Source organism: Mytilus edulis, chromosome 10 (assembly GCF_963676685.1).
Source record: "Mytilus edulis chromosome 10, xbMytEdul2.2, whole genome shotgun sequence".
In the NCBI taxonomy this organism is placed as follows: Eukaryota; Metazoa; Mollusca; class Bivalvia; order Mytilida; family Mytilidae; genus Mytilus; species Mytilus edulis.
In genome coordinates this window covers 25634091-25662018 of record NC_092353.1, presented here as the reverse complement: position 1 = coordinate 25662018, position 27928 = coordinate 25634091, and the positions used below count along the sequence as shown (strand labels likewise).

General features: G+C 31.5%; 2 protein-coding genes across 3 annotated transcripts; both read left to right on the top strand.

Moving 5' to 3' along the window:
• The first annotated feature begins 40 nt into the window (after nt 1-40).
• Nucleotides 41-26696, top strand: LOC139492077 (WD repeat-containing protein 3-like). Of its 2 annotated transcripts, none has more exons than XM_071280206.1 (26): nt 41-216; nt 4930-5120; nt 7321-7530; nt 8308-8426; nt 8937-9015; nt 9658-9756; nt 10079-10150; nt 10916-11017; nt 11718-11815; nt 12647-12773; nt 13681-13871; nt 14435-14528; nt 14988-15089; nt 15569-15654; nt 15928-15996; nt 16703-16775; nt 17272-17429; nt 18099-18210; nt 18598-18732; nt 19214-19264; nt 19868-19933; nt 20424-20516; nt 23110-23204; nt 24797-24925; nt 25505-25598; nt 26537-26696. In XM_071280206.1, exons 2-26 carry the CDS (start codon nt 4950-4952, stop codon nt 26687-26689), a joined length of 2778 nt encoding a protein of 925 aa, XP_071136307.1. In that variant the 5' UTR covers nt 41-216; nt 4930-4949; the 3' UTR covers nt 26690-26696. The 2 variants fall into 2 exon arrangements, with proteins under 2 accessions (XP_071136307.1, XP_071136306.1); XM_071280205.1 differs by having other exon boundaries at nt 86-216; nt 10076-10150.
• Nucleotides 1741-2658, top strand: LOC139492668 (uncharacterized). Its single transcript, XM_071280819.1, has one exon. It carries the CDS (start codon nt 1741-1743, stop codon nt 2656-2658), a length of 918 nt encoding a protein of 305 aa, XP_071136920.1.
• Nucleotides 26697-27928: the final 1232 nt, after the last annotated feature.

Sequence of the window (27928 nt, the reverse complement as noted above, 5' to 3'; positions counted from 1 at the left end):
GTATTTTTTTGTGGTACTAGACAAACCTTTCTTTCCATTCGGAAACAGAATGATGATAATGACCGAGAGTTACTGTTGTCAAATAAGCTCTACGTATAAAGGCTAATATACCAGTATTTATTTAGGGACCAGTTTTAAAACCGGAAGTTTACATTTTGCGACTGCACGTGTTGAATGTAATTTTCTTCAGAACACTTTGACTCTGATAAACATTTGGTAAGCGTAAGATTTAGCAGCCAAATCAAAATATATTTATGTCAATAGTGAATTCCGATTGGCATGACGGTCAAGACTCTTGACCACAATCCAAGGACAAGGTTGGCCTATGGCAAAGAACCAGTCAATACTAGTATTGATTATAGTCCGGTGGTTGGTAAATACCGGCAAAAACTGGACAATAGTAGCCAATTAGAATAACGCAATACAAGATTCGTGATGTTATTGATAAGTCTCAAGAGTTTGAAATCCTATCAATAATGGTGTAAAAATATGCCAAAATCGACTATCACAGTAGAGCTTCTCTTGAAGAGAGAAACTCATTGGTTTGTCTGTTTCTGCGGAGTTGCCCATGGTTCTCTATGAGTCCTTCGGCTTCCTCCACCATAATGACAAACTTTCTAGTTTCCTACATGTAACACTCCCTTTGTTTTGGGTGAGGATTAACTGATTAATACATGTACATGTTTATAGTGACATATCTCCATTAATCCTGATAGGGAGTGTACATAGATGCCATTGTACCCTCGCACCTTTGAGGGGTTCTTTGGATAACACAGGCAAAAACCAGTACTAACATACACACATACAGAAAAATAAGAGAAATACAGTGTCTGAGTAGGGTACGAGTAGTCCAAATAGACGTCTTTGAAAGGATTCTTTTATTCTCTTGCTTTGACAACTTTGCCATTGCTTTGCAGGAAGATGTCAAAACAAAAAAACAAAATAGCCTTTCATGATGTCATAATAGACCACTTTTGAGTTTGTCCTTCACCCGAAAAAACTCATCAATTATGCATGCCTTTATGATGTCATTTATCTGATAGAGGGGATCACCTGTATCCTTGCACTATTAATGACAATGTTCATCAAGCATTTTAGTGATCATCATTGTGCAGGATGACGTAGAAATAGTGTTTGTTCGGTAGGTACTTAATGACAATTTCCTAATGACAGAAGTGCTGATTCTCAATCATGCGAATTCAATTTGCCAAATAATTCCTGCAATTTAGTATCATTTTGCTAACCAATCGCTCAACATGGAAATGAAAGTGATGATGCCCCTAAACGCACAAATGATGTTAACTTAAACCAAAGTTTTTCTCGGAAATACATCAAACTCGAAAGGCAAATTGGCTTTCATAGTCTTGTAAACCGACTAACCTAATGTCAGCAGATCAGAATAAAACTAAGATAATAAACAAACCTGGTGTCTTTTTAAATATTTTTCCTTTAATTATTAACTTTAATCATAATGGAATCTATAATAACAAAAATTCAAACAATAATCGATAAGCATTACAAACATGAGGTGGAAAAAAATAAAAAAAATAAAAATAGCTTTATCTGACTACAGAAATCAAGAAAAGAAGATACAAACCAATGTTGATTTGACATGTTTACTTGTGACGGATTATAAATGTTAAAACTCAGCGTGTTTCTATCGGATCGGTACAATCGGATGATATCAGACTCGGCTTTGGTGTACCACAAGGCTCTGTGTTGGGACCAAAACTTTTCTGTATGTTTGCCAAACCAGTCGGAGAAATTTGCAGGCGACATGGGATGTCTTACCATTCATACGCTGACGACACGCAAGTGTATCAAGTCATTAAACCTCTTGGAGACTGGTCGGACCTCTCCAATCGTCTTGAGAACTGTTTGTCGGATATCAGTGCATGGATGAGTATCAACATGCTTAAATTAAACCAAGACAAAACCGAATTAATTGTGTTTGCACCAAAACAACAACTAAAGCAACTATCCAGTTTCCAACTAACATTCGATGGAACTATATTGACTGATGCTTCTTGTGTGAAAAATCTTGGATTTTATTTTGACAAAACACTCAGCATGGAACAACAAGCTAGTGCAACGACAAAAGCATGTTTTCATCACATACGAAATATTGGTCGCATCAGATCCCTGATTACAGATGAGGCATGTAAGACTCTCGTGTGCTCACTCGTTACATCACGACTAGATTATGGTAATGCGCTGTTATACGGAACAAATAGCTGTGTAATAACAAAACTACAGCGTGTGCAAAATACAGCAGCACGGCTAATAACGCGCAAGAGAAAATACGATTCAATAACACCTGTTCTCATTTCATTGCACTGGTTACCGGTTCATTTTCGTTGTCAGTACAAACTCCTGCTGTACATTTTTAAAGCAATTCATGGCACGGCACCATCATACCTACAGGAATTAGTTGAACATTACAAACCTGGTAGAGCCTTGCGATCGGAGAAAAGCATGCTGTTACGACTACCAAACGATGTTAGGACAAAACGCTATGGTGAACGACGGTTCGATATTGCCGCACCAACTCTTTGGAACAGCTTACCTTCATCCTTACGAAATGAACAATCTCTTGACGTTTTTAAAAAGGATCTTAAGACATATTTTTTCCGAAGTGCTTTCATTGATTTTTTGTAAATTTTGAAATTTATGAACAATTTGTTTTACCAGTTGATTGTATTGTGAACTTTTACTTAATAATTTTTAATACTTGAGTCACTGTGGTTTAATGATAATCATTATTTTAAATTTATACAGAGGAAATTTTAAATTTTTCTTAACTCATTTTTATTTTTTGAAACTTTTTACTTTTCTTTCATTTTGATTAATTTTAAATTTTTGATATTTTTTGTGTGAGTTGTACATTCTTTTATATTATTCTATTTAACCGACAATCAATGTTTTCATTTTACACGCCACTGCTCAGAAATTGTATTTATGTGATTGTATATTTTGCTTTTACCTTATGTATCTTATTTTTTGTTTATTCATGTTAAGCGCTTAGGGTAATTTTTCAAATTATATAATGCGCTATATAAATATTGTATAATAATAATAATAATAAAAAAACTGGTTCTGTGTCAGATACTTTATAATCAATAAAAGGAATACTAATCTCTGAAACCAGACTTACCAAAAAAGTAGGGGTTTACTGTTTTACCTCTGTCCAATTAAATATTTACTGTCGCATCTTTCACAGGAACAACATTAAAACGATTAACTGAAATTTGGTATCTGAGTTTATATGAGTTGCGTCTTTCTTAGGCTGAATTTGGTTTCACTGTTTTTTAAGGTCATCTATACAATGTACCTTGCGATGCTTTTTCACTCAACAACTTCCTGTTTACCCGATACTTTAAGCCAAGGATCCGGAAAATTTTTCACTTAATTTTGGTCATTTTCATATAACTTAAAAGTTGGTGCCCCTTTTCAAAAAAAGTTTGTCAAAATCTCATTACTGCATGAGTATGAGGGTCTGGATGGGGGGGGGGGGGGGTCTGTTATTCTGTAAACATTTAATTTAATTTTCATCTCTTTTCTCTCTAATCATTAAAAAATTAACCCCTTTTTTCTCTAATCTTCAAATAATTAACCCCTTTTTTCTCTAATCTTCATTTTTTTTGCCTGTTATTCTCTAGTCTTCATTTTTTAAGGGCATTATTCTTTAATCATTTAACCCAATCCAAACCCTTGAGTATGCTCATACTCGTAGCATCAACAAACTTGTTTCACTGTTGCATCGCATTTACTTCATCATGTTCATGATTTATCCTACCATTTTCCTAAAATCGATTACAGTTTAAAAATAAAATGATTTTAATGACTCAAAACGATAACTTTCTCAGTCAATGCTATGTTTCTTTGATTCTGAAGTAATTCAAACGGGATGTAATGCAACAATACTATAATGAACAATTCCGGACTCATTTCCAGATTAAGTTTTGTTTATCATATTCACAGGAAATCATCGGCTTTTTAATATTTTACCTTTAATAGTGTAAGAATATTCATGAAAATAGTTGCACTTGCTTTATTTAGCATGAAATCATTTTAAATAAAATTTACAATTCAGTGTCTAATCTGCGGAAGAGAATTTCATATTACATAGTAGACAAAGCATGTGTATTTAATAGTGGTGAAAAAATACTTTTTTTCTACGCAAATTAACACTGATTAAATCAAGTTTTAATTTAATTTTAAATCATAATTGACAATTGTCTTAGCTGAATAGTAATGAAATAATGAAGACAGTTGGTATGGAATTTCTTTATAATATTAGTTCGGAGCTTGTTATTAATAGCTAGGTGTGAATTAAAAACACAGGTAAAGAGATTAGCGATCATTAGCCAATAGCTCCCCGAGGCTTTGATATAGTTATTAGGAGGGCCCTCAGGATTATAACACATTACTGGAGTGGCAGTTTAATTACATAAAATCAATAACAAAACAAAAATATGTTCAAAATGGCGATTTTAAAACTCGATCTCAACAAAATGACCGAAATTATTTCTGTTGAAAAATAAAATTTTACCTAAATCCCAATTACACGTTTAGGACAAGATACTTTCAGTTTAGGACAAGACTGGCAAATATGACCGTTTCCAGACCCTTGCTTTTAGCGATGGTGTCATTATATATTAGTGAGCAGTAGGTCACAGATTCACTTGTTTAAATCTTGAATGCAATATGAAATCAAAAAAGAAAATCAAATGAGATTAATTTTAAAACTTTCATTATCATTTGACTTATGCTATGAACACACAAGTCCAGAAGGCAGATTTTCATGAGTCTTATCCTCATGGATTTATTAGTCTCAGAAAATAGTTCAGAACTCTTTTATGATTTTGAGCTTCTTTTATTCATTATATTTACTTGGATCCAAATTCTTTGATTTAAATATTTTTCCAGGTAAAACACAATGATATAAGATGGGCGTGACTAAGCAGTACCTGAGGTATATACCAGGGCCATCATTTGGTGTGATAGGTAGTCCTAAAGCCAACATATTATTCTTGGAGATCCGAGGAGTTAGAGGGAAATATTGTGCAGTGGGAGCTTGTGAAGATGTTATTGTATGGGATTTAAGGACCGGAGAAAAGGTTTGTCTTAGTTGTTGAATAAAGCAACAGCAATGTATAGATCATTGGGACATCATCCTACCTACAAATATTGAAAGACAGTTATAAACTGCAGTGGTCTCGTTAGCCCAAAATAGAAGGGCGCTGCGCCCTGGGTGCCCTAAGCCGCGCCCTATGTGCCCTCAGCCGCGCCCTTCTGCCCTGACGCCGTTCTCTGAAAAACCCTTGTGCCGTTTTGGTAAAATTGCCTTTTTGTTTCATTGATTTCTTATCAGAAGTTAAATAACATATATGACACCTGGTGATTGCCCCAAGTAACGAGGTTAATCATGTCATTACAATCAATTATTGTCTTCAAAGGTGTTAATTACTAGGTAATTTAATTAAGACAATGTACCTTTTTGTCATAAATATGATGAATGTGTCATTTTCTTTTCATCCCCAAGTCACAATGGAAGAGTGTATGAATGAAGACTTTCATGAATTTAGAATTGAATTGAAGTAATCAACTTTGCCTTCACAGAAACATCATCCATCTCAACTTGTGAGCGACAAGCAGACGTAAACATGTTGGAAATTAATTTTGGGGTTACTTCTTCTGAAAAAGCTTATTACAAAATTGTGCTCCTAAAATATTATCTAGCACTAAAAATAGGAAAAAATAACCAATTGAATACAAAATTATATAAGAATGTAACTTTAAGGATACTAACTGTCTTTGAACATACAAAAAAAATATATTGCAATTTATTTTTGATAATCATACTTTTATAATTGTATAAATAAACCAATTGTTCAAGACGTTTCGGCCATTGGCCTTCTTCAGTTGTTTATTATTCCTCTAAACTACATGGCTGCCATTCTTTTTTAAAACATTTTACATGGCTGCCATTCTCTTTTAAAACATGAATGGCAGCCATGTAGTTTAGAGGAATAATAAACAACTGAAGAAGGCCAATGGCCGAAACGTCTTGAACAATTGGTTTATTTATACAATTATAAAAGATATGTTCCCTATTGGAATTTTGAAAACAAGAATCATACTTTTGGCAATCTATGTTTTATACATTCTTAATTAAGAAATATGTTTAAAGTAATTGTTGAAATGGTGTCAAGCTATCAACTTACAAAAATGGAAGTGTGTAGTTAAACTCTCATCACAAATCAACATGATGAAGCTACACTAAAAAATACATTCCTAAACACAAACAATAAGAAAAGTTTTGAGGGCCAAGCTCTAGATGAAAATTTTGAAATACAACTACTCTGTCATGTACATGTATGGTAAACTATGAGATGTTTAGTTTATGTTCTTTCCTTTTGGAAGGAGAGGGGGTGGGGGAGAATAGTAAGTTTATTTTGCCTCTTTTGGTTAATAGTATGAATGTGTATTGCCATGTTATATGAACATGTAGTATGAATGACTTTTCTTATGCAAATTTTATAGAATAAATAATCACAACAACAACTTATGCATCTTTATTGACAATATATACAGTAAAAAAATATGTGAACTCGTGATACACGCAGGGACGTAGACATTAGAAATGAGCAGTGCCTTCTATCATAAAAAAGTGCCCTGCCCTCCACTGGCACCCTGCCCCTTTTGAATTCTAGCTGGAGCACTGAACTGTAATGTGAGATATGAATAAGAAATGCAAATGTTCAGCTTGGATACATTTGAATAGTGTAAAGTATCAAAATGATAAAGGCACACCCTTAATGAAGCAGAATAATTAGCAAAAAGCACCATTTGCAGCTACATTTGTACAATGTGTGGTCTTGACAAAGGCTCCTTGGTTAGGCATATATATAGACTAAGTACTAGGTTAGGCATATATATAGACTAAGTACTACATGTACTAACAAGGACAAATACAGGATTGTTGAAGAGTGAACTTTTAATGAATTGAAGTTACTGCATACCGTGGATTCATTATTATTAATAGGATACCATTTTTTGTCAAAAATCAATGACTTAAATTTATATAGGCTTACATGCAGAATTTTGCAAAACCAAGAAATCAAATATCCACCATGTCCACAATAAAGAAAGTTTTACTGAATCCACGAAAATAAATTAATCCACAGTACAAGTACTTTAATTTATATGACAATTTAAATTTTAAGACATTCTTCAAAGCTGTTATATAATGAAAGTTATCTGTAGACTTATAATAAAGTTACTAGACATAATGTACCAATTACAATTTGCTTGTAGTTTAACACGCTAAAGGGAGATAAGCATGAAGTAACAGCTTTAGCCAAGTCACCAGATAAGAAACATATAGCTGTAGGTTATAATGATGGAATGGTCAAAGTATTTGATGTGGCCAGTGGTGATCTGGTCGTCAATTTTAGTGGACACAAGTCTACTGTTACCACACTGTCTTATGATCACCAGGGGATGAGGCTTGTGTCAGGAGGAAAGGTAGGTACCAGTGTATAAACAGGTAGACAAAATTATTTAAGGAAATGAAACATTCAAGTTACACTTTATTTAGAAATATCATTAAAAACCACATACTGTATTAGTGCATCAGACCACATGGTTAAAGTTACAAATCCCATTGCAATCAAAATTGAATCTGTTATATATAATTGATTGAATGATGTTCTGCTGATTTGAATTTTACATGCTTCAATAAAAACCAGGCTGAAAGTCGGTGAATGTCATGGGGGGGAAATACGACCAAAAGACATAACATGAACCCAACCATTTTCCATTGAATAGAAAATAGTAGAAACTGTCTAAATCTTACAAGGTTGATATAACAATTAACAGGATCAACAATGAAAAGAAAACCAACTTATTTTGAACTGTTATAAAAAATAAGTTTGTTAAATATAGATTGTGAGTCTCAGACAACCAAATAGGAGAAGTTTTGACATAAGGCTATGAATAACAGTCATTTTAGTAGTATTTTTATCTGCCGGTTAAGTCAAAATTCCTATGTTTATAGATTAAGGGCATATATGTATCTACATACATATCTTGCTTGGCATGAAAGTAAACTAATAAGGTATACATTCAACATTCAATGCAATAACAAAATAGAGTTTCTGCTTTATATTGCAGTTGGTTCTATATTGTTTGATGGCTTGAAGTTAGTTATAAATATAATTCATTTTAAATTTATTGCAGGTTTTCATTAAAAGAAACAACCATTAATTAGTAGAGTTGTGTATCATTTTCTCTCTATTGTAGGATACAGATGTTATTGTTTGGGATATTGTGAATGAAGCAGGTCTCTTCAGATTGAAAGGTCACAAAGGTCAAATTACTCAACTGTCATTTCTGAAACAGAAGGATGTTTTGATTACTAGGTACTAATAAACTTCATTGTTAACGTTACAATTGTTTAATTTTTCCAAAAAATTATTAAGGTGTGATAAAGATTCAAGTTAAATTTACTATCATTTGTGTCTACATAAACCTACAGCTTAACTTAAAACAAGAAAGACATGGTTTTACTTTGAAGTAATTTTACAAGATGCCACAGAATGAGTTGTCACGAAAAATACTTAGATTTTCTGCTTTTCTGACAAGCACATTTTCAATTCACAAAATTAAAGCCCATGTTAAAACCAACTTAATTAGATTGGCACATTTGAATATATAAAACCTTTTGTAAAGATATTTATTGGTTCTCTCAAGCACTCAGTGTTTTGTCAATTTAAAGAAAACAATAAGTTTTTTTTGTCTCAAATTTCATTATATTTGAAATACTAGCTACTAATTTCACTTTGCATATATTTTTTTTAAGTAATTGAAAAGTTGTGCAATTCTAGTTATTATTCCTTATTATAATAATGTCCAAATTGTTACTATTTCAGTTCTAAAGATACTTTTGTGAAGTTTTGGGATTTGGAGACTCAGCATTGTTTTAAAACATTAGTAGGACACAGAAGTGAGGTTAGTATGAGAGTCATGATATAGGACATCAATATTCATGAGACTTTTAAAAGTCACTCCTTTATTAGAAATTTAAATCTGTCAAAGTCATACTAACAGTTTAGTTTTTTTTTATTAATCTTTTCTTTGTCTCTCAGTTGTCTGCGTGAAAACATTTATTAGTAGTTTTGGTATCACATGAAGATGACTTCAAGATATTGACCATCATGATGTGGAAGTTATGGTTACCGTTGCAACAACTTTGCTATCGATATTTGAAACTGATAATATAAATGACTTAAAAAGAATAGCAGAAATTACTAGCCACCTCTTGCAATTGGTAAACAGTATCTCAACAACAGACAAATATATTCAACAAAACCGTCAACACAACGAATGTTATTTGGGAACAACATTCTAAAGAATTGCTTTTAAGTGAGATGTTTAATCATACAAGGTTATAAAAAAACTTGCAATAAGAAATTAAAATTGTCTGCAAGTGAATTACGTCAAAATCATAATGAGGAGTCAAATCCCTGTTTTGATTATTATATATATATCCATGAATGTGTAAATTAAATATTTCTAATTATTTAGTGATACTTCTAAAGAAACTGTTAGAATATTGTGCATATTTTATCTCTTAGGTTTTATACATTTCAGGTGTATGATTTTGTGGTTATACGTAATGGACAGAGATTAATTACAGGGTCAGCAGATAGTGAACTTAGAGTTTGGGATATAGATTACTTAGACACAGAGGTATTCAACTTTTTGTTTTGTCCTTCATTATTGTGGAATCATTTTTTCTCTCACCTTTATAGAATAAGATATATCTAGTTAAGTTAGTACATATCTAACAGCAACAGTTATAAAACAAACAATAAACTGCACTTGGCAAATAATAACAAAAAATCAATTAGGACAAACAACAACCAATATGTACCACTAAAACACTAAAAGCAACAACAAAAAACTAATAACAACCACTTTCATTAAATGAACATCCATCCACGTCTCCTCTGCCCCAATTTAAAATAATGCAAATGTTATCTTGATAATGAATAGATTGTTTAATCAGCAGGATGAAGAACCTGAGGCAAAGAGACCCAGAGTAGAAACAATGTCAGATGAAGAAGAGGAAGAAGAAGAAATGGTGAGTTAAATCTGCTCAGAAACAAAGTTTAGATGTAAAAAAAGTATCATGAAAAAAAAAGTTTTTGAATCATTCTTTGTTGCTTTAACATGTCTCCTTAAAGTGAAGTGGTCTTTTCTGTCTCCAGGTTACTTTGTTTTATTGTTATAAGAAATAAAAATGGTGAAAAGTGGAAGAAAATAGTTTTGTACCTAATGATAGTTGTAAAAGGGTTTTCAGGATAATGATTAAATTTAATTATGTCTCCAGTAAATATAACTCTTGAAGGAAAAATTGTTTTATTTGGCACCTACGTCAGATATTCAAAATAGCAGAATCAACTGCTGAAAATTATAAATAAAGGTAATTCAGCAAGACATGATCAGTTGCCATGTTCTTATCTTAATAATAAACACCTTGGCGCTGTCCTGGTGGGGTGCTCCTTCCAGTACATGAAGTCATCAGTTTAATCCTAGTTTGGTCAAATCAATGACTTTGAAATTAGTATTTGAGCATGCAGCGTTAATGACTAAGGAAAAGTTCACTATGAGTCAGAATGATGTGTTATATTATGACCTTGAAGGTCAAGTATCTGGCTCTATGGTTGGTCTAGTACAAACCAGGCTTCATATTCATATTGCATATATATGTTCTGTAAATATGCATCTAAGCAGGACATAAACAGTCATGCATAATCATTATCATGTCCTATTTAAAATATAACTCTTTTAAGCATACTAATTGTTTGATATAGAAACTGCTTTAATCTAACCAATCACATTTTAGAATATTTTAAAATGCAAAAAGATTGGGTCAGTAATGAGGAAAGGCAGACACAGAGTGGTTTCCATGGCAACAGATGAAACAGGAAGTGTACTTGCATGCCATGTAAGTTTCAACTTTAATGTTTTTTTGCATTCACATAAAGGAATCAGGAGTTTGACTTTATAAAAAGTTCTGGACAATTTGACCAAAAAGTAGTTCAACAGAAGGCTAAAGAGCTAAAGTACCAACAAAAGTTGACAATATAACAAACAAAAAAATAATAGTGACAAGTTTCCTTTATAAGAAATGACAGAACTGCTCTTCCTCTGTTACAAAATAGATTTTTGTCTGTTTTCCAATCACAGTAGACAAAAAATAAAGTTGTATACAACAGCAGAAGGTTATGATTATAATCATGATAATTAGCCCTTAAGAAAAAGAAATGAAGATAAGTTTTCATTAAAAAAAATTATTTGGCTCTATATCTGTGGTTCTGAAAATTATTTGGTGAAAATGTTGGGCTGAAAACATTCAACCCCAAAGTAGGATTACCTGTTGGTGACCTTCTGCTGTTGTTTTTTTTCTATGGTCGGGTTGTTGTCTCTTTGACACATTCCCCATTTCTATTCTCGATTTTATTTATATTGTTATATTAAAAAAAAGTATTGAACCTGTTGTAAACTGCACTAGATCAAAACATCTACAAGGTCACTCATTCTATATTTACTACAGGAGATTCCTTTAGCCTCTTTTAGTGTTGTTCTTCCTTGTTTTATCATATTTTCAGACATTATTAGTATAATTTTTCATTACTTTTTCTTAGGGAACAGATCACATCTTAGAGGTCTTCAGTTTACCAAGCACGGAAGAATTGAGGAAACATTTAGCCAAAAGACAGAAAAGATTAAACAAAAAATTGAAGTAAGTTATGAAGAATGATGTTAATTAGATACACTATTCATACTTTCCTTATCTCTCAAGCTCTTAAAATAGATTACATATAGGGAAGGGTTGAGATCTCAAAAACTACTTTGACCCTGCACATGAACAAGCACCCGTTCCAAATCAGTACAATCATCAGAGTTTTTTTTGTGTGTGTATATGGATTGATGGTTTATTGATTGTCTGTGTTAAACACCACTTTCTCACTATAGATATGTTATATCATTTTGGCCATTTTTTATCAGTAGAGGATTTTGGATTGCCGGAAGAGAAACATAACATTTGGAAGGAAAACTGATAATCCTAGTCAATTATGTTTGGAGTCAAATGCTCATGCCACATACAGTTTTATAACTCAAAACCTCAGTGTTGACAGGCTAGTAATTCAGTATATGAACTACTTAGTCCATTTGTGCACTGAGGTCTTCTTAAAAAGGAATATCATGGGCAATATTTTGTGCTTTTGATAAGGTTAAAAAAGCTGTTGATTAGAGAGGGTCTTTACCTAATGGCATTAAACAGGGAAGCAAATCCTGGAACATTTGTTAGCTTATATACATGTACTAATGATATTATTATCATACCAATCAAAACTCACAAGTATAAAACATTGAACTGGAATAAACAGAATGACAATTATTATTAAAAACAGTATATCTTGAACCGTGTAGTATAGTGAAATTTTCTGTCCCAAGGGGTCACATTTCCATCTCAATAGGTTTTCATGTCATCTAAGGATGAAGTGATAGTATAAATGTTAAATTACAAATAAGTTTCATTTTGATCAGTGCATGATATTTTCTGGTTTAGGGATGACGATCCTGAAGTAAAGGCAGACCTGAAATTAGAAGATGAAATAAGTCATGCTAATAATGTTAAACTATCAGCCAAAATATCCTCTTTTGATATCATATTAGAAGGACCAGCACAAACAAAGGTATGTGCTCATATTTTTTTAAGGAATTTGTTTAGACTTTTAAAAGTATTGTGAATGATATTACTGTCAAATAATTATTGCTTATACCAAGTAGTTGTGTCTCTGTAAAGATACAAATTTCCATTTACTGAGCTGATTGTTAAAAACAGTAAAATCCTTTTACTTTCTTTTAGTATGGAAACTATATTTCATTGTAAAATTTTGATATACACATAAATAGAGAATAATACATGGCAAAATCCGTATTATATGTCGTATTATCCCGAGACACCAATATATATATTAGCCCGAGGGCCTTTAGTTTTTTTGTTTCAAAAGCCTTAAAAGAACTGCTTAATATTACTTATTCGAAGCACCTGGGTTACCTTACAATTTGCGTGCTGTTGTTTTAAAAATATTTTGTTTATAAATGTATTCTTTTGTGTGTTTTGTATTTTTTATAGTTGCATTTAGTGTGCCAAAAAAATATGAAAATTTGACGTTCATGACGTCACATACCAAACAATGACGTCATTCAATAAATTGTGTCACGCCCAAATAACCGTTCTCAGTGTTCTCCCCAGATATTAATATAGCATCCTGGAAAACAGGTGAAATTGAAATACCATCTTGTTTCTAGAAATTATAGCATCACATCCACAATATAATCTATAATAAAACCACTTCAGATAGCATCACATTTAAGATTATATCATCACATTACCATGATGCTAAAAGGCCGTGGGGAGAACACTGACCGTTCTATTGGACCTTTTTTGAGAAAAAAAGGAGGGATGTGATAAAGGGTATGCGATAAAGGGTGCGCATCAAAGTTGCGCGATATGGATTAAACAGTAGGCTATTTATCAAATATGCAAATCTACTATATTTACTACTAAACATATGATAAATTCATTTATGTTTCTAGGTTCTTGCTTTGTTAAATAACAATACCATTGAAAGTTGTTGTGTAAATCAACGTGATAAAAATGGGGAGATAACTAATAGTCAGAAGTTAATGATGGCTGGTCACCGTACTGATGTAAGGACAATATGTACCAGTTCTGATAATACTGCTATCCTGTCTGGAAGTGGTGAAACAGTTAAAATATGGAATAGGTATGTTAAATGATCTCTGATAACATGAATTTAGCTGTACATGTACTAGAATAGTTGCAGAAAGTATGCACAGCGTTCAGAATACACAATAAAGTTGGAAACCTTGGTTTGTTTATGCAAAAAAAGCATGATTTATACAATTTCATGAGTACTAAATATAATGTATCAATGACATTTATGATATGATAACAGCTGATTTTCTTCACATCAGAAGATCCAAATTTTATGACCCCACCAAATTGGAGGGGGCATTTAGTGCTACCCTTGTCTCTCCGCTCGTTGCATTACTTTTATGGTTCTTGAATCATGCTCCTTTACAAAACTATATGGAAGTGGGGGCATCATCTGTGTCCCATACAATAATTTTCCGTTTATTTAAATATTTATTTGTTAAAAGGAAATTGCTGTTGAAAATGCAATCTTTAAATGTGTTTCGAACTGAACATTTTTTCAATTTTTAACATGCAAAGTATTTCATTTAAACAAATCTTTTAACAGCTGTATTTTGAGTTGCTGTATATAAATATCCACACATAGTCTACTTTTCGATCCTTTTTATTTAGATCAACCTTACAGTGTATAAGAACCATGGAGTGTGATTATGCTTTGTGTTCTTTATTTGCACCTGGTGACAGAATTGTAATTGTTGGAACAAAGGTTAGTAGATCTTAGTACGGCTAATGGCTACATTTCTGGTACCACTATTTTCTCAATATTTAACTTTTCATACTAAACTGTTTTAGTACTTAATAAATGTTTCATTTGTGTCTTCCTTCAATTTTACTTTAAATTCAACAACAATCATATTTGAACAATGATATTCATCTGAAATATTGTTTGTTGAAAATTACCTTGCTTCTTAGCCTATTGTTTTATGTTTTAGTGATAAAACTTCAGAAAATATTCAACATGCGTTCTTTAAGTTTGGTGTATTGTTACCTAAAAGAAGCAGACAACAAGATGTTTATTTCTTCATAAAACTATTTTACATTAAACCTACTTCTAAATTTTTCATGATTTTATCTTAAAAATTAATCCCTCACAAAAATTTCTCACTGAACAGTATAGTTTTTTTTGGGAGATATATATATATTTACTTGTTTATACTATTTCCAGGGTGGTAAACTACAGTTGTTTGATGTAGCAAGTGGTGTTTTGCTTGAGACTATTGATAGCCATACAAGTGCTGTATGGGGTATATGTATGGCACCAGATAAGGTTTGTAGTTTATGAATACCAAACGATAATATAGACAATAATGAGATATCATTTGAAAAGAAGAAATATACACCGATTGTTGTTAATCTATTCCAGATAAGCATAAAATTTTCTTTAAATATTGTTTTGTTTTTGTTCAACAAATACATTAGACTTTAGAGCTTTGAAATGTACTGGAAGCTCTTTCGTTTAGGGAAATTATTTTAATACAAGATAAAAAAAAAACATTACCGGGGTACATAATTGAACTGTCAAGATTTAGCCCTTTTAACTAGTCAGTCAGTCAGTAAGTAAGTAAGATTATGATATAATTGATTAACAAATGGATACTGTAGACATTACATAAATTCTAAGCCAAAATATTTTAACTAGAATTTCTGCACATAAAAGAATATTCATTTTGTAATTTATTTTTTTTAACAAGTAAGTATTTGAGAGAGTAAAAAAAATCTGTATGTATCAATATTATATATTTACAGAGAGGTGTAGTAACTGGTAGTGCAGATAAAACTGTCAAATTCTGGAATTTTGAGATGGTTTCGGATGAGAAATATTCTGATTCAAGGTGAGGTTATACAAAGAACAGTTTGAAATTTATTTTATAAACAAATAAAAATTTGAACATACATTGAACAATTTTTTTTTTTTTGAAAGATCATTAACTTGAGTATTTGCCTTAGTAATACTTTTGTTGCATAAATTTTCAATATTTTTTAGAAGGGGGAGGGTGAGCTTAGGGATTTCTATGGCTGAATGTTTTCTTTTATCTTGTTGGGAGAGTTATCTTTTAGTTCTGAAATATGAGTTGACTGCATAATATTTGACAATAATTTTACAGTAAAAGATTAAGTTTGGAGCATGTGAAGACACTTCAGATGGATGAAGATGTGCTAGGTGTAAAATACAGGTAATAATATATTAATATAACTTTGATGCTGACTATAGATTGTACTATAAAAGGAGAAATTTTTATGGGGGGTTTATTTGTGCAAAATCATAGTATATAAAATAGGGAATTTATCCCCCATGTAAATTTGATTTTATCATGATCATTGAAAAAAAAGTAGACCTCTCAAACTGGTTTTGTATATTTTGAATGACAAAATTTTAGGTATATAAAAACAAACCTGTCTTTGTTCTTAGTTTATTTTGTGCATTCAAAGTTTTTTCATTTGTTCCACAACAGTGTAAAATATTAAAAATCTCACATCTTAATAAATATACCAAGTTAGAATTTGTGGTGGTATGTCCACTTTCTATGTAAGGGATTTTGTAATTATAGGCAGTTGTTAATGTTTAATTGTAATAAAAAGAAAAGAAAATATTGATGAGACTAAAATAATCGACTCAAAAAAAGGAAAGTATTTGAATTTTTTCTGAGATTGTCAGTATATATATAAATATCAGAATTATAAAACATGTGTTTATTCACATCTAGAAATCATGAAAATTTAACAGTGTAGAAAAATGTTTGCTTATGTGTTCATGCAGTTTACTGGACAGCGATATATCTAGGCCTTGCATGGCTATTAGCCATCTGTAATATAAGAATTTCTGCTATTCAAAAATATATTTTGGTTTCTTTCACATGAATGTGTGATTTTGAATTTCAGTCCAGACCAAAGATATATAGCTGTTGCATTGTTGGACAATACTGTCAAGGTTTTCTTCACAGATACCTTAAAGGTTAGTTTATGTTTATACCCATTGTCGAAAATGCATCATAAACAGTTCTATTTTTCCAGAAAATTTTGGTAAAATTACATTAAATATTTCCCATTAATTGATGATTGGTAAGTTATTCACATTTTCAATTATATGCTGTAGTTTAATTTTCAATACAAATTCATTTTAATATTTATATACTTTATCAGCATTGCTTAGCATCCAGATGATGATTTATCCAAGTACTAAAAATAATCAGTTTGCAGTATGTACGATAAGCATACTGTAAATTCAGAAATTATTGCGAAAATGGGACTGGGTTATAATTGCAATAATTTAAACTCGCATTTTGAAATGTTTTAAATGAATCAAACAGAAATATTTAGTTTCAAATGACAAAATTAATAATAATAAATTTCTGAATTAATAGTATACAAAAAAAATAATTGATTATCGGATACATTTTTTTTTTAACTTTAAAAGCTGAATTTGTATGTGTACAAACATTATTTTGTAGTTTTTCCTATCAATGTATGGACATAAACTACCAGTCCTCTGCTTAGATATATCATCAGATAGTTCACTGCTTATTACTGGATCAGCTGATCGTAATGTCAAAATCTGGGGCATGGATTTTGGTGACTGTCATAAATCAATATTTGCTCATGATGACAGGTTAGTACAATGATATGGGGATTGATTTAACAAAATTATTCCCTGCTTATGAATAGAATACTGCATTCATTGCGCTTATTGTCTGTCTGTATTTAAACCCCTGCCACAGCAAAGAGGGCATTTAGTGTACCATCCTTCTGTCCATCTGTAAGTCCACAAATAAGTTTCTAATCTCTAACTTTAGTTAGCATTGACCAAATGTAATGAAACTTATGCACAATGGTCATTACCACCCTGAACAGAGATGAAGTTCAAATTTGAGTTGTATCAATTTTAGCGTTCTTGAGTTATGTCCCTTTATAACATTATACATTTGGATAGAGAGTTGTCTCATTGGCACTCTTACCACATCTTCCTATATCTATATAAGCAGGGGCATCATATGTGTCCAATGGACACATTCTCCATTTATGTATTCTTCTGTCTATTATTTTAATTACATATTACTCGGCAACTTACTGGTAACTGGTAAGTGATTTTCAGAATTGCAGGGCAGTCATTATCTTGTTTGTTCAAAGTTTAGGTTTTGATTTTACACTGAGCATGGAATCTTTAAGTAAGTAGGGTATAAGTTTTTCACAATTTTGTTTCAACCTTTTGAAATAGATTTACATGTTCCATTGGTGAACATGACAATGATTTCTGTTGTAATTTATTTTTATTTTTCAGTATAATGTGTCTACAATTTGTGGCTAAAACACATCTGTTCTTCACTGGAGGGAAGGATGGCAAGATTAAACAATGGGATGCTGATAACTTTGAACATATAACTACACTTACTGTAAGTACTCTTAATGGGAATTATTCTGCAACTAGTATAAATTTGAGTACTATAGATGTAAATTATGTGTATTGTTTGCCTTTGGTTACTGTTTCATTTAAATTTACTCCACATCTCCTGTTATTTATGTGGTAACTTTAAACTTTAAATGCATCATATATATTAAACTTTTAATTTTATGTAAAAGTTGATTTCTTAAATTATTTCAAATCTAAGCACTTGTAAGATAAAGGATTTTGTTTTATCATTTGAAAATAAATAGATTTTTTTTTAAAACATCCTTACTTGAAATTGAAAGATTGAAAAATTAAACATTTTGGTGTCTTAGCCAAAAAAAAAGACATGTAAGTTACTATTGAAAGTTGTTAGTTCTTTGATACTATTTAGGCTCATCATGCTGAAGTATGGAGCTTGACAGTTAGTTCAGCTGGTCACTTTATGGTCAGTGGATCTCATGACAAGTCATTGAGATTGTGGGAAAGGTCAAAAGAACCATTAGTTTTAGAAGAGGAAAGAGAAATGGTATATATTATTGTGAAATATCTCTGTAAATTGTATAAATAAGAGAGAATTGTGCTAATTAGACACATGTATAATCTCTCAAATAAAATTTTAATCAATTCGTAACAAAGAAAATTAGAAATATTAAAATAAGATTGAAAGTACAACAATCTGAATCACCAACACTGTACTCACCTGAAAATAAATATGACTAATAACAACAAACAACACCTGATGCATGCTCAAAATGTGAAAGCGTTAAATCAGTTTTACTTGCAATCATAACAATAACAGCCGATTGCCTATGTAGATTATTATGTCATTAAAAGAAAAACACAAAATAAAAAATCAGCACAATCCTGTCACCAACAGCTGTTAATCTTTTTTATACTTTCTGAATTTAAATTTTGCTTTAATGCAGATTATTCTTTCTTACTGTTTAACCATTATTACCTTTAAACACAAAAGTATTATGTATTGAAAATGTCCTAATGAATTTCAGGAAAGAGAAGCAGAGTATGAAGATTCGGTCGCTCAGTCAGGAGAACCTGTGGTATGTTCTTAGTGATCTTTATGTCTCCGTTTAGCTTTGATTTAAGTATATGTACAGTGATATTAGAATATATTTCACCAGTTTCAAGAAAATCAACAACAAACTTTTAGATTATTCAAAAAGTTTTAAATTCAATAAACCATCCATCTATAATTGGGTATGTAAACAGTGATATAAGTTTAAAGAATGTGCATATTAAGGATTCTTAGATTTTATTTTATAAACTTTATCTTTATCAGAGTCTGATAGAAATGCTATTTTAGGGATACCCCATTAGTATGAATGTTGATGGTTTAATGGAACTTCCAAAATAGCACCACAACCATGATATTTTATTTTGAGTAATTTTACATACATCAAAAGGACAAGCAACCATAAATGACCTCATAAAGCATTGCCTTACTACCCTCCAACATTCCTTTAAATGGAATAATCCTTACACAAAATGTTAAACATTATTTTTTGTGTCGTTATTATGTTATCTCCATTAGAAGTAACTTGAAAATTTTTAATAAAAGATATTATATGTACAGAAATAAAATCATAGTAGTAGTATTGACATCTTTGATTATGTTTTCCCAATAGAAATGTATTATTTTATAGGTGGCAGGGGAGACAAACATTGAAGTAGGGTTAGCAGGAAAGAAAAGTATTGAAACAGTAAAAGGGGTAAGATTTTTACTTTCCATGCTGAAAAGTTCAGGTCTGGTTAAGGATACAACAAAGTGATTCTCCAAGAATCACACAAATATGTGAGAAAAAATACATTTGATATAAAAATTGGGATTGCATTATTGCCAAAGAGGTTGTTATCATAGTGAAGTAGTTTGGAATTCAAAAGGTGAACTGACTTCAGCTTTATTTGAAAGATTCAATTTAATTCTGCCACGCAATGAAATGTACATGTAACTATAAAATAAAATTCTGACTTTTGAAATTTGAAAATTATTTTGTGTATCTTGTTTAAATACCATATGTATATAAAATTAATGAATACTAAGGTAAAATGCAGGTTGATAAGTAATTTCCGAAATTTTAGCAACAAGATCAAGATTTACAGCCTGTAGCATTACATAATACATGTAGTACATGTACAATTATTTGAATATAGAACTAGCTTTACACAAACAGATTATATACGAACTTGTTTTAATTAAAGGCAGAGAAAATTATGGAAGCTTTAGAATTATATAAAGAGGAAACATTGAAGTTAGAACAACATGAAGAGGAATGTAAACAGAAAGGAAAGGAGGTCAGTTATTATATTAACACTGTTCTTGGTCACATTACAGCTAATTTTATAATGCATGTAGAGCAAGACATTGGTAAGCTTGCTTGCTTTGTTTGTATATTGAACAGATATATCATGTTATGGAGGGGTATTTGCGAAAAATTCCAGTGAAGGGACTGTAAAATTTCCAGAGCCGCTAGGCAAGAGAAATTCAGTCCAAAGACTGGTATTTTTAGGCAAATTACATCGAATAGATTTGGATTGAAACTCTCTGTACAGGTGTAGATAAAAACAAACTGTACTTGAAAGCTGTAATTCATTAACATGTTTATTCATAATTTTGAGGATAAGAGGATATTATCATGGAACCACAGGAATTATACATGTACTTATACTCGTTATCTCCCTTTTTAGCTCACCTGGCCTAAAAGGCCAAGTGAGCTTTTCTCATCACTTGGCGTCCGTTGTCGTCGTCGTTAACTTTTACAAAAATCTTCTACTCTAAAACTACTGGGCCAAATTAAACCAAACTTGGCCACAATCATCATTGGGATATTTAGTTTAAAAAATGTGTGGCGTGACCCGGCCAACCATCCAAGATGGCCGCCATGGCTAAAAATAGAACATAGGGGTAAATGCAGTTTTTGGCTTATAACTCAAAACCCAAAGCATTTAGAGCAAATCTGACATGGGGTAAAATTGTTTATCAGGTCAACATTTATCTGCTCTGAAATTTTTAGATGAATCGGACAACCCGTTGTTGGGTTGCTGACCCTGAATTGTTAGTTATATAAAGGAAATTTTTCTGTTTTTGGTCATTATCTTGAATATTATTATTGATAGAGATAAACTGTAAATAACAATAATGTTCAGCAAAGTAAGATTTACAAATAAGTCAACATGACTGAAATGGTCAGTTGACCCCTTTAGGAGTTATTGCCCTTTATAGTAAATTTTTAACTATTTTTCGTAAATCTTAGTAATATTTTACAAAAATCTTCTCCTCTGAAACTACTGTGCCAAATTAATCCAAACTTAGCCACAATCATCTTTTGGGTTTGTAGTTTGAAAAATGTGTCCGGTGACCCGGCCATCAAACCAAGATGGCCGCCATGGCTAAAAATAGAACATGGGGTAAAATGCAATTTTTAACAATTTTCATAAAATATGTAAATTTTTACTAACATTTTCCACTGAAACTAATGGGCCAAGTTCATTATAGATAGAGATCATTTTAAGCAGCAAGAATGTTCAGTAAAGTAAGATGTACAAACACATCACCATCACCAAAACACAATTTTGTCATGAATCCATCTGCTTCCTTTAATATTCACATAGACCAAGGTGAGCGACACAGGCTCTTTAGAGCCTCTAGTTTTATGTAAAGCTATATCCAAAAATTTGGCAGGAAGATGCTCCAGAGAGTAAAAAGGATTATTCAAAATGGCAAATAACATGGTATTTGAGGCAAATTCACCAAATTTTATTTGGTGAAAAATAGGCAAATTAGTTTGATATGAGGAAAAAATATTACAATATGTGTAAAATACACTGGCTATCAACCAATCAAAGTCTAGCTTTCTTATTTAAGGTGAAATTATGTAGAATATAGTAATTTGAATTACTTCCAATCAAATTTAAATATAATATACTAGTATACAGGTTTAACTATGCCTATAAATATTGTTTCAAGATGTCAATCTTAATTACAAATCTTTGGTAATCGTTTATACAAACAAAGCAACAAGCCAACCATATTTTTTCTCTACAAGCATTAGGAAATAAGCTGTAACTCAATTGATAAACAAATCGGTAACCAATTGACAAATAAAGTAAATTTTGTAAGTCATCAATGTGCTCAGTCCATGGTATGACATAAGTTGGGATGATACAGATTAATTGAGTTTGAACATCTATATTTATAATTCACGAAAAGCATCCTTACAAATGATCACTATAGAAAAAGTAATAATTTTAAAAGTAGAAAACTATGATTATCAATGAAGTATTTTGGTAGAATCTGTTTCTTATTCATATCAGTAATTCAATCACAAATATATTAACCTAATATGGCCACTGTTACATAGGAAAGAACATAGGGATAGATAAAGCAAAAGACATAAATGATGACTGTGTCTATGAACTTTTAAATATATAAATCAAATACTGTAAACCAACCTATTTTCGTGGATACTTTATTTCGCGGCTTTTAAAATTCGGGATTTTCTAATTTACTTGATGTAGATTAATAAAGATTTACTTATTCGCAATGATTTATATTCGCGTTATCTTTTTTCTCGCAAATGTCGTGCAAACTAAATCGCTCGCGAAGATAAGTTAGTTTACAGTAGTCGCTAATATGTTAAGCTTGGATCTTTCCTTTAAAACTTCTTCAAGAAATCAAAAAGTCACGAAATTAAATAGCCGTGAATTAGTCAAGGAAAGGTTAAGGCCAAATAAAGTATCCGCCAAAAAATAAGTTGGTTTACTGTATATTAAAGCATCAAATGTGACATTTGTTCTTGGTGTCATAATATTGACCTAATTACTGCTGTTTAAGATACCTTTAGTTTCTGTTGTTTTAAATGACATTTACCGTATCTTGTGTTTGTAGTTACCTCCACCAACACCACATCCCATGTTACTGGCACATAATGTTTCTTCACCAGCAAGATTTATGTTAGTCATGTTAAAGAAAGTTAGATCAAGGTAAGTAATGGAGCTAATTCATCACTCATCTATGTTTTTATAGTTTGGAGAATAATTGGTACGACTAAATGGTGGTACACATAAGTGTACAATAAAATGTATTTTGTGATACATCAAAAACTCTTTCTTCTCTAATTTAAAATAGCTATAATTATTGAATAATGATTTAAAGACAATTGAATATTATGATTATATGCCAGTTATTATCATTAATTTTGTTGCTGCATAATTGATTTCAGTAATTTTTATAAGACCGCAAAAATTAAAAAAAATTGGTCGTATATTGGTATCATGACGTCAGCGTCGTCTGAAGACCGATGGTTTCCAGATAATTACTTCAGTATTAGTGTATAGAAAACAAATAAAATTTTGACATAACGTTTAGAACCATTAAAGAAAGGTTGGGATTGATTTTGAGGGTTTTGGTCCCAATAGTTTAGGAACAAGGGGCCCAAAAAGGGTCAAAATAAGTATTTTTCTAGTTTAGAGATAATAACTTGTGTGTAAGTGTATGGATCTTTCTTAAATTGTACCATAAGTTTCCATTTAAAAAAAGGGAAGGTTGGGATTGATTTTGGGGGTATGGCCCAAACTGTTTAGGAATTAGAGGCCAAAAAAGAGCCAAAAACAATACTTTTCTAATACTTTGTTTAAATTGCTTATTTCTTGACCAATTTCAATGGGGTTTTATTCTTGGATTCTTGGGGTTCTTAGATATGCTGAATCTAACTGTGAATTAAGTTTTTTGAATTTGGTCCTCGTTTTCAAATTGGTCCACTTGAGGTTCAAAGGGTCAAAATTAAACTTTGTTTGATTTCATCAAAAATTGAAATATTGAGGTTCTTTGATATGCCTAATCTAACCGTGTATTTAGATTTTTAATTTTGGGCCCAGTTTTCAACTTGGTCCAAATTGGGGTCCAAAATTTAACTTTGTTTGATTTCAACAAAAATTGAATGTATGGGGTTCTTTGGTATGCTCATTCTAACCATGTATTTAGATTTTGATTTTTTGGGCCCTATTATCAAATTGGTCCACATTGAGGTCAAAAGGGTCCAAAAATAAACTTTGTTTGAAAAAAAATTCTTTGATATGCGGAATCAATCCATGGCCATGTATTTAGATTTTGGATATTGGACCATAATAGGTAAATTTATTTTTTTTAATTTCATTTGACCACATTCATTCTGTGTTGGAAACCTATGCTGTGTCAACAATTTAATCACAATCCAAATTCAGAGCTGTATCAAGCTTGAATATTGTGTACATATTTGCCCCAACTGTTCAGGGTTCGACCTCTGCAGTCATATAAAGCTGTGCCCTGCGGAGCATCTGGTTTACCTATTTATAAGTTTCTGTACAGTAATATTAAGTCTTTGTTATTTGGTATTTAAAATATGTACATTGCTGACCATTGATCTTTCATTTTCAGTGCATATCTGCAAGATATGTCTGCTTATAAAAAAAATGAAATTTCATCACCAATGTTTTGTTATAGTATCCATTAGTTCCTGTGTTTAAAAGTGCATGCTTGTCTTCACTCTTGAGTTAAAAAAAGCAGTTTATGAAAGCAATTGTGAACTATATTTCAGTGAACTTGAGGAATCACTACTGGTACTGCCCTTTTCCTATGTGATTGACATGCTTAAAGTGTTAGAGGTTTTTATAGACTCAGGATGGGAAATAGAACTCTCTTGTAGATGTTTATTCTTCCTTCTACGGTAAGTAACATTAAAGTGTTCACATTTTTTTAAAGTTTTTATACAGGACGTATTGTGGTATACAAATGTCTGGCGTCTGTCTAGTGTCCACATGTTGTACAATTACTTGAGAACCGCTTATCCAAATTTCATGAAACTTAATATAGTTGTTTCTTATGATGGTCAAACGATCTTTATACTTTTTGGTGAAAATAGGATTTAAACTTTTTGAGTTACAGGACTTTAAAACAGGGGTGTGTTTTTTTCACATGTTGCTATGTATCTCAAAAATTATTTGATTATTGCTTAAAACTTTACACACTTCTTAGTTATATTAAGCTAAAGATCTGTATTCTATTTGGTGATGATTCAAAATTTATTTTAGAGTTATTAAGTTTTTGTAAAAAAAGTGGTTTTTTTTTCACATTTTGCATTGTATCTCGGAGACTATTTATGATTATTGCATATAACTTCACACAAATCACTTTACAAATTAAGGTTAATGACTCCAATTGTTTTCTTTTTTTTTTTTAATTATGCTAAAATTATACTGATCGTTTTAAGTTTCAGCATAATTTACTCTGTGATTATTTTTTTTAGAGTTCATCATGGACAGATAACATCCAATCAGGTCTTACTCCCTGTCATAGATAGACTCAGGACAAAAACAGTGGATCAGGTCAACAAACTTAGAGTAAGCCTGCAATAAAAAAAATTCTAACAATAAATCCTTTAGCTCAACTGACCCAAAGGATCAAGTGAGCTATTCTCATCACTTGGAATAGGTCAAGGTCTTTTAACTTTTAAGAAAAGCTCCTCCTCTGAACCAATTGGATCTTACTTGGACACAATCATCATTGGATTTTCTGGCTTGTTTAAAATTGTGTACAATAATCCCACTTGCCAACAAACATGGCTAAAAGAGCCATTGCCTACAAATTAAAAAATATTAATTTTTGTTTCAAACATTTATAAAAGCAGAAAATAGAAATGATATATGACTATTATTAGATATATGTTTTATTATGTGTTAAATCAGATATATTTATGAAAATTTTGATCAAATAGACAATTTCGAGTTCAATGCATTTATGTCAAAAACTTTGGTTTTAGTGAACATCATTTGTGCATTTAGGGGTGTCGTCACTTCCGTTCCAATGTTGAGCAAGTGTTTGGAAAACTATGATGCTATATTGCACGAATTACTCGGCAAATTGAATTCTTATAATTGACAATCAGCACTGCTGTCATTAGGGAATTGTGATTAAGTACCTACGAAACAAACATTATTTCTAGTTTATCCTGCACAATGACAATCACTAAGTCGCTTGATGAATGTTAATAGTGCAGGGATACAAGTAATCCCCTCTATCTGTTTAATGACGTCATAAAGGGGCACATAATTGACTAGTCTTTCTGGTGAAGAACAAACTCGAAAGTGGTCTATTGGTGAATATGAATTCAAACAGAATATAGGTGTAAAATATAATTTGTCTATAATCTTAAAAACTGCTATAGTTTCTGAAAATCTGATAGGGGCAAAAGTTTAGGTATAACTACAGTTAATTAACACCATCAATAGAAAGCATTGTAGATACCTTGACAATTATGATTTATTATGTCTTATTGTAGGACCAGATAGGCTTCAATATAGCAGGATTACAGTTTATGAAGGGACATATTGAAGAATCTCAGGAGGTTCAGTTCTTTATGGACGCTAGTGGACAATATAATAAAAAGAAGAAGAAAGAAAAGAAAAAAGCAATTTTATCTATTAAAACATAAAAAGAAAGTTTCTGAAATCTTAAATTATTGCAAAAGGACAAAGTGTAAAAAGGGCCATGATTGGCTTAATTTGTACCTTGCTTTTAAAAGCAGTCAGTAAAAAGTAATGGAGGAGTATCTCCAACAACTTTATTGGTCTGTCAGTTCGTATCTGCAACTTCTCCTGAAACACTGACCAGATTTGGTGAAACTTATCAAGAATCTTGGTCTCATGATGTACTTCTGCACCTCTTTATTGGAATAATTATTGGAGATTACTTTGGGATGACATGGACTTTGTAATTTGCACATTCAAGTACACATATGGAAGGTACCCATTTTCTTTAAAATTGATTGGAATTTTATAACAATCTTACCCAAATAATGAAATTATATACGACCTCAAAAATATTTTTGGGTTCACATAATGCTATTATGTTGTCGTCTGCGTCATTGTCGTCCTAAGACACATTTGGTTTCCGGGGAAATAACTTTAGTTTAAGTGTATGGATCTCTATGAAATTTAATCATAAGGTATTATACCACAAAAGGAAGGTTGGTATTGTTTTGGGGGTGATGGTCCTCACCATTAAGGAATTACAGACCAAAAAGGGTACCAGCAGGGGAAGAAAATTTCTTTAAACATTATTTATTTTTGAAAAAGGGGTAGAGTGTAAAAAAATATTTTGGGGGTGTTAATTTTAGAAATTGTAAACTTTCCGAAAAAAATAACGAAAAACAAATGTCTCACATCAAGAAACAACAACCACTGAATTACAGGCTTCTGACTTGGGACAGGCACATACATACAGAATGTGGCGGGGTTAAACATGTAAGCGGGATCCAAACCCTACCCTAACCTGGGACAGTGGCGTAACAGTACAACACAAGAGTTGTCTGTTTATCAGTTACTTTTTAACAACAAGTCAACCATATATGGAATATTGAATGATTGCATGGTATGCATCTTGTCTGGCAGTGTTCATATTGACCTTCACCTCATTTTTATGGTTCATTGATCAATTTGATTGTCCAGTTTTCATAATTAGGTCTGTTTCTGAGATTCTATAGGCAGTAGGCTTACTAAATTTGGTGTATAATTTGATTGTAAGGGGTTAATGTCTTTGGCAGTGTTCATCTGACCTTGCCCACTTATAAATTGATTATTGATAACGGTAAGTTTATGTGATACATTGTACTTGTAATAAACCTTCATATTACACACTTTCAACATATATTCAACCTTGATGAGTAAGGCAG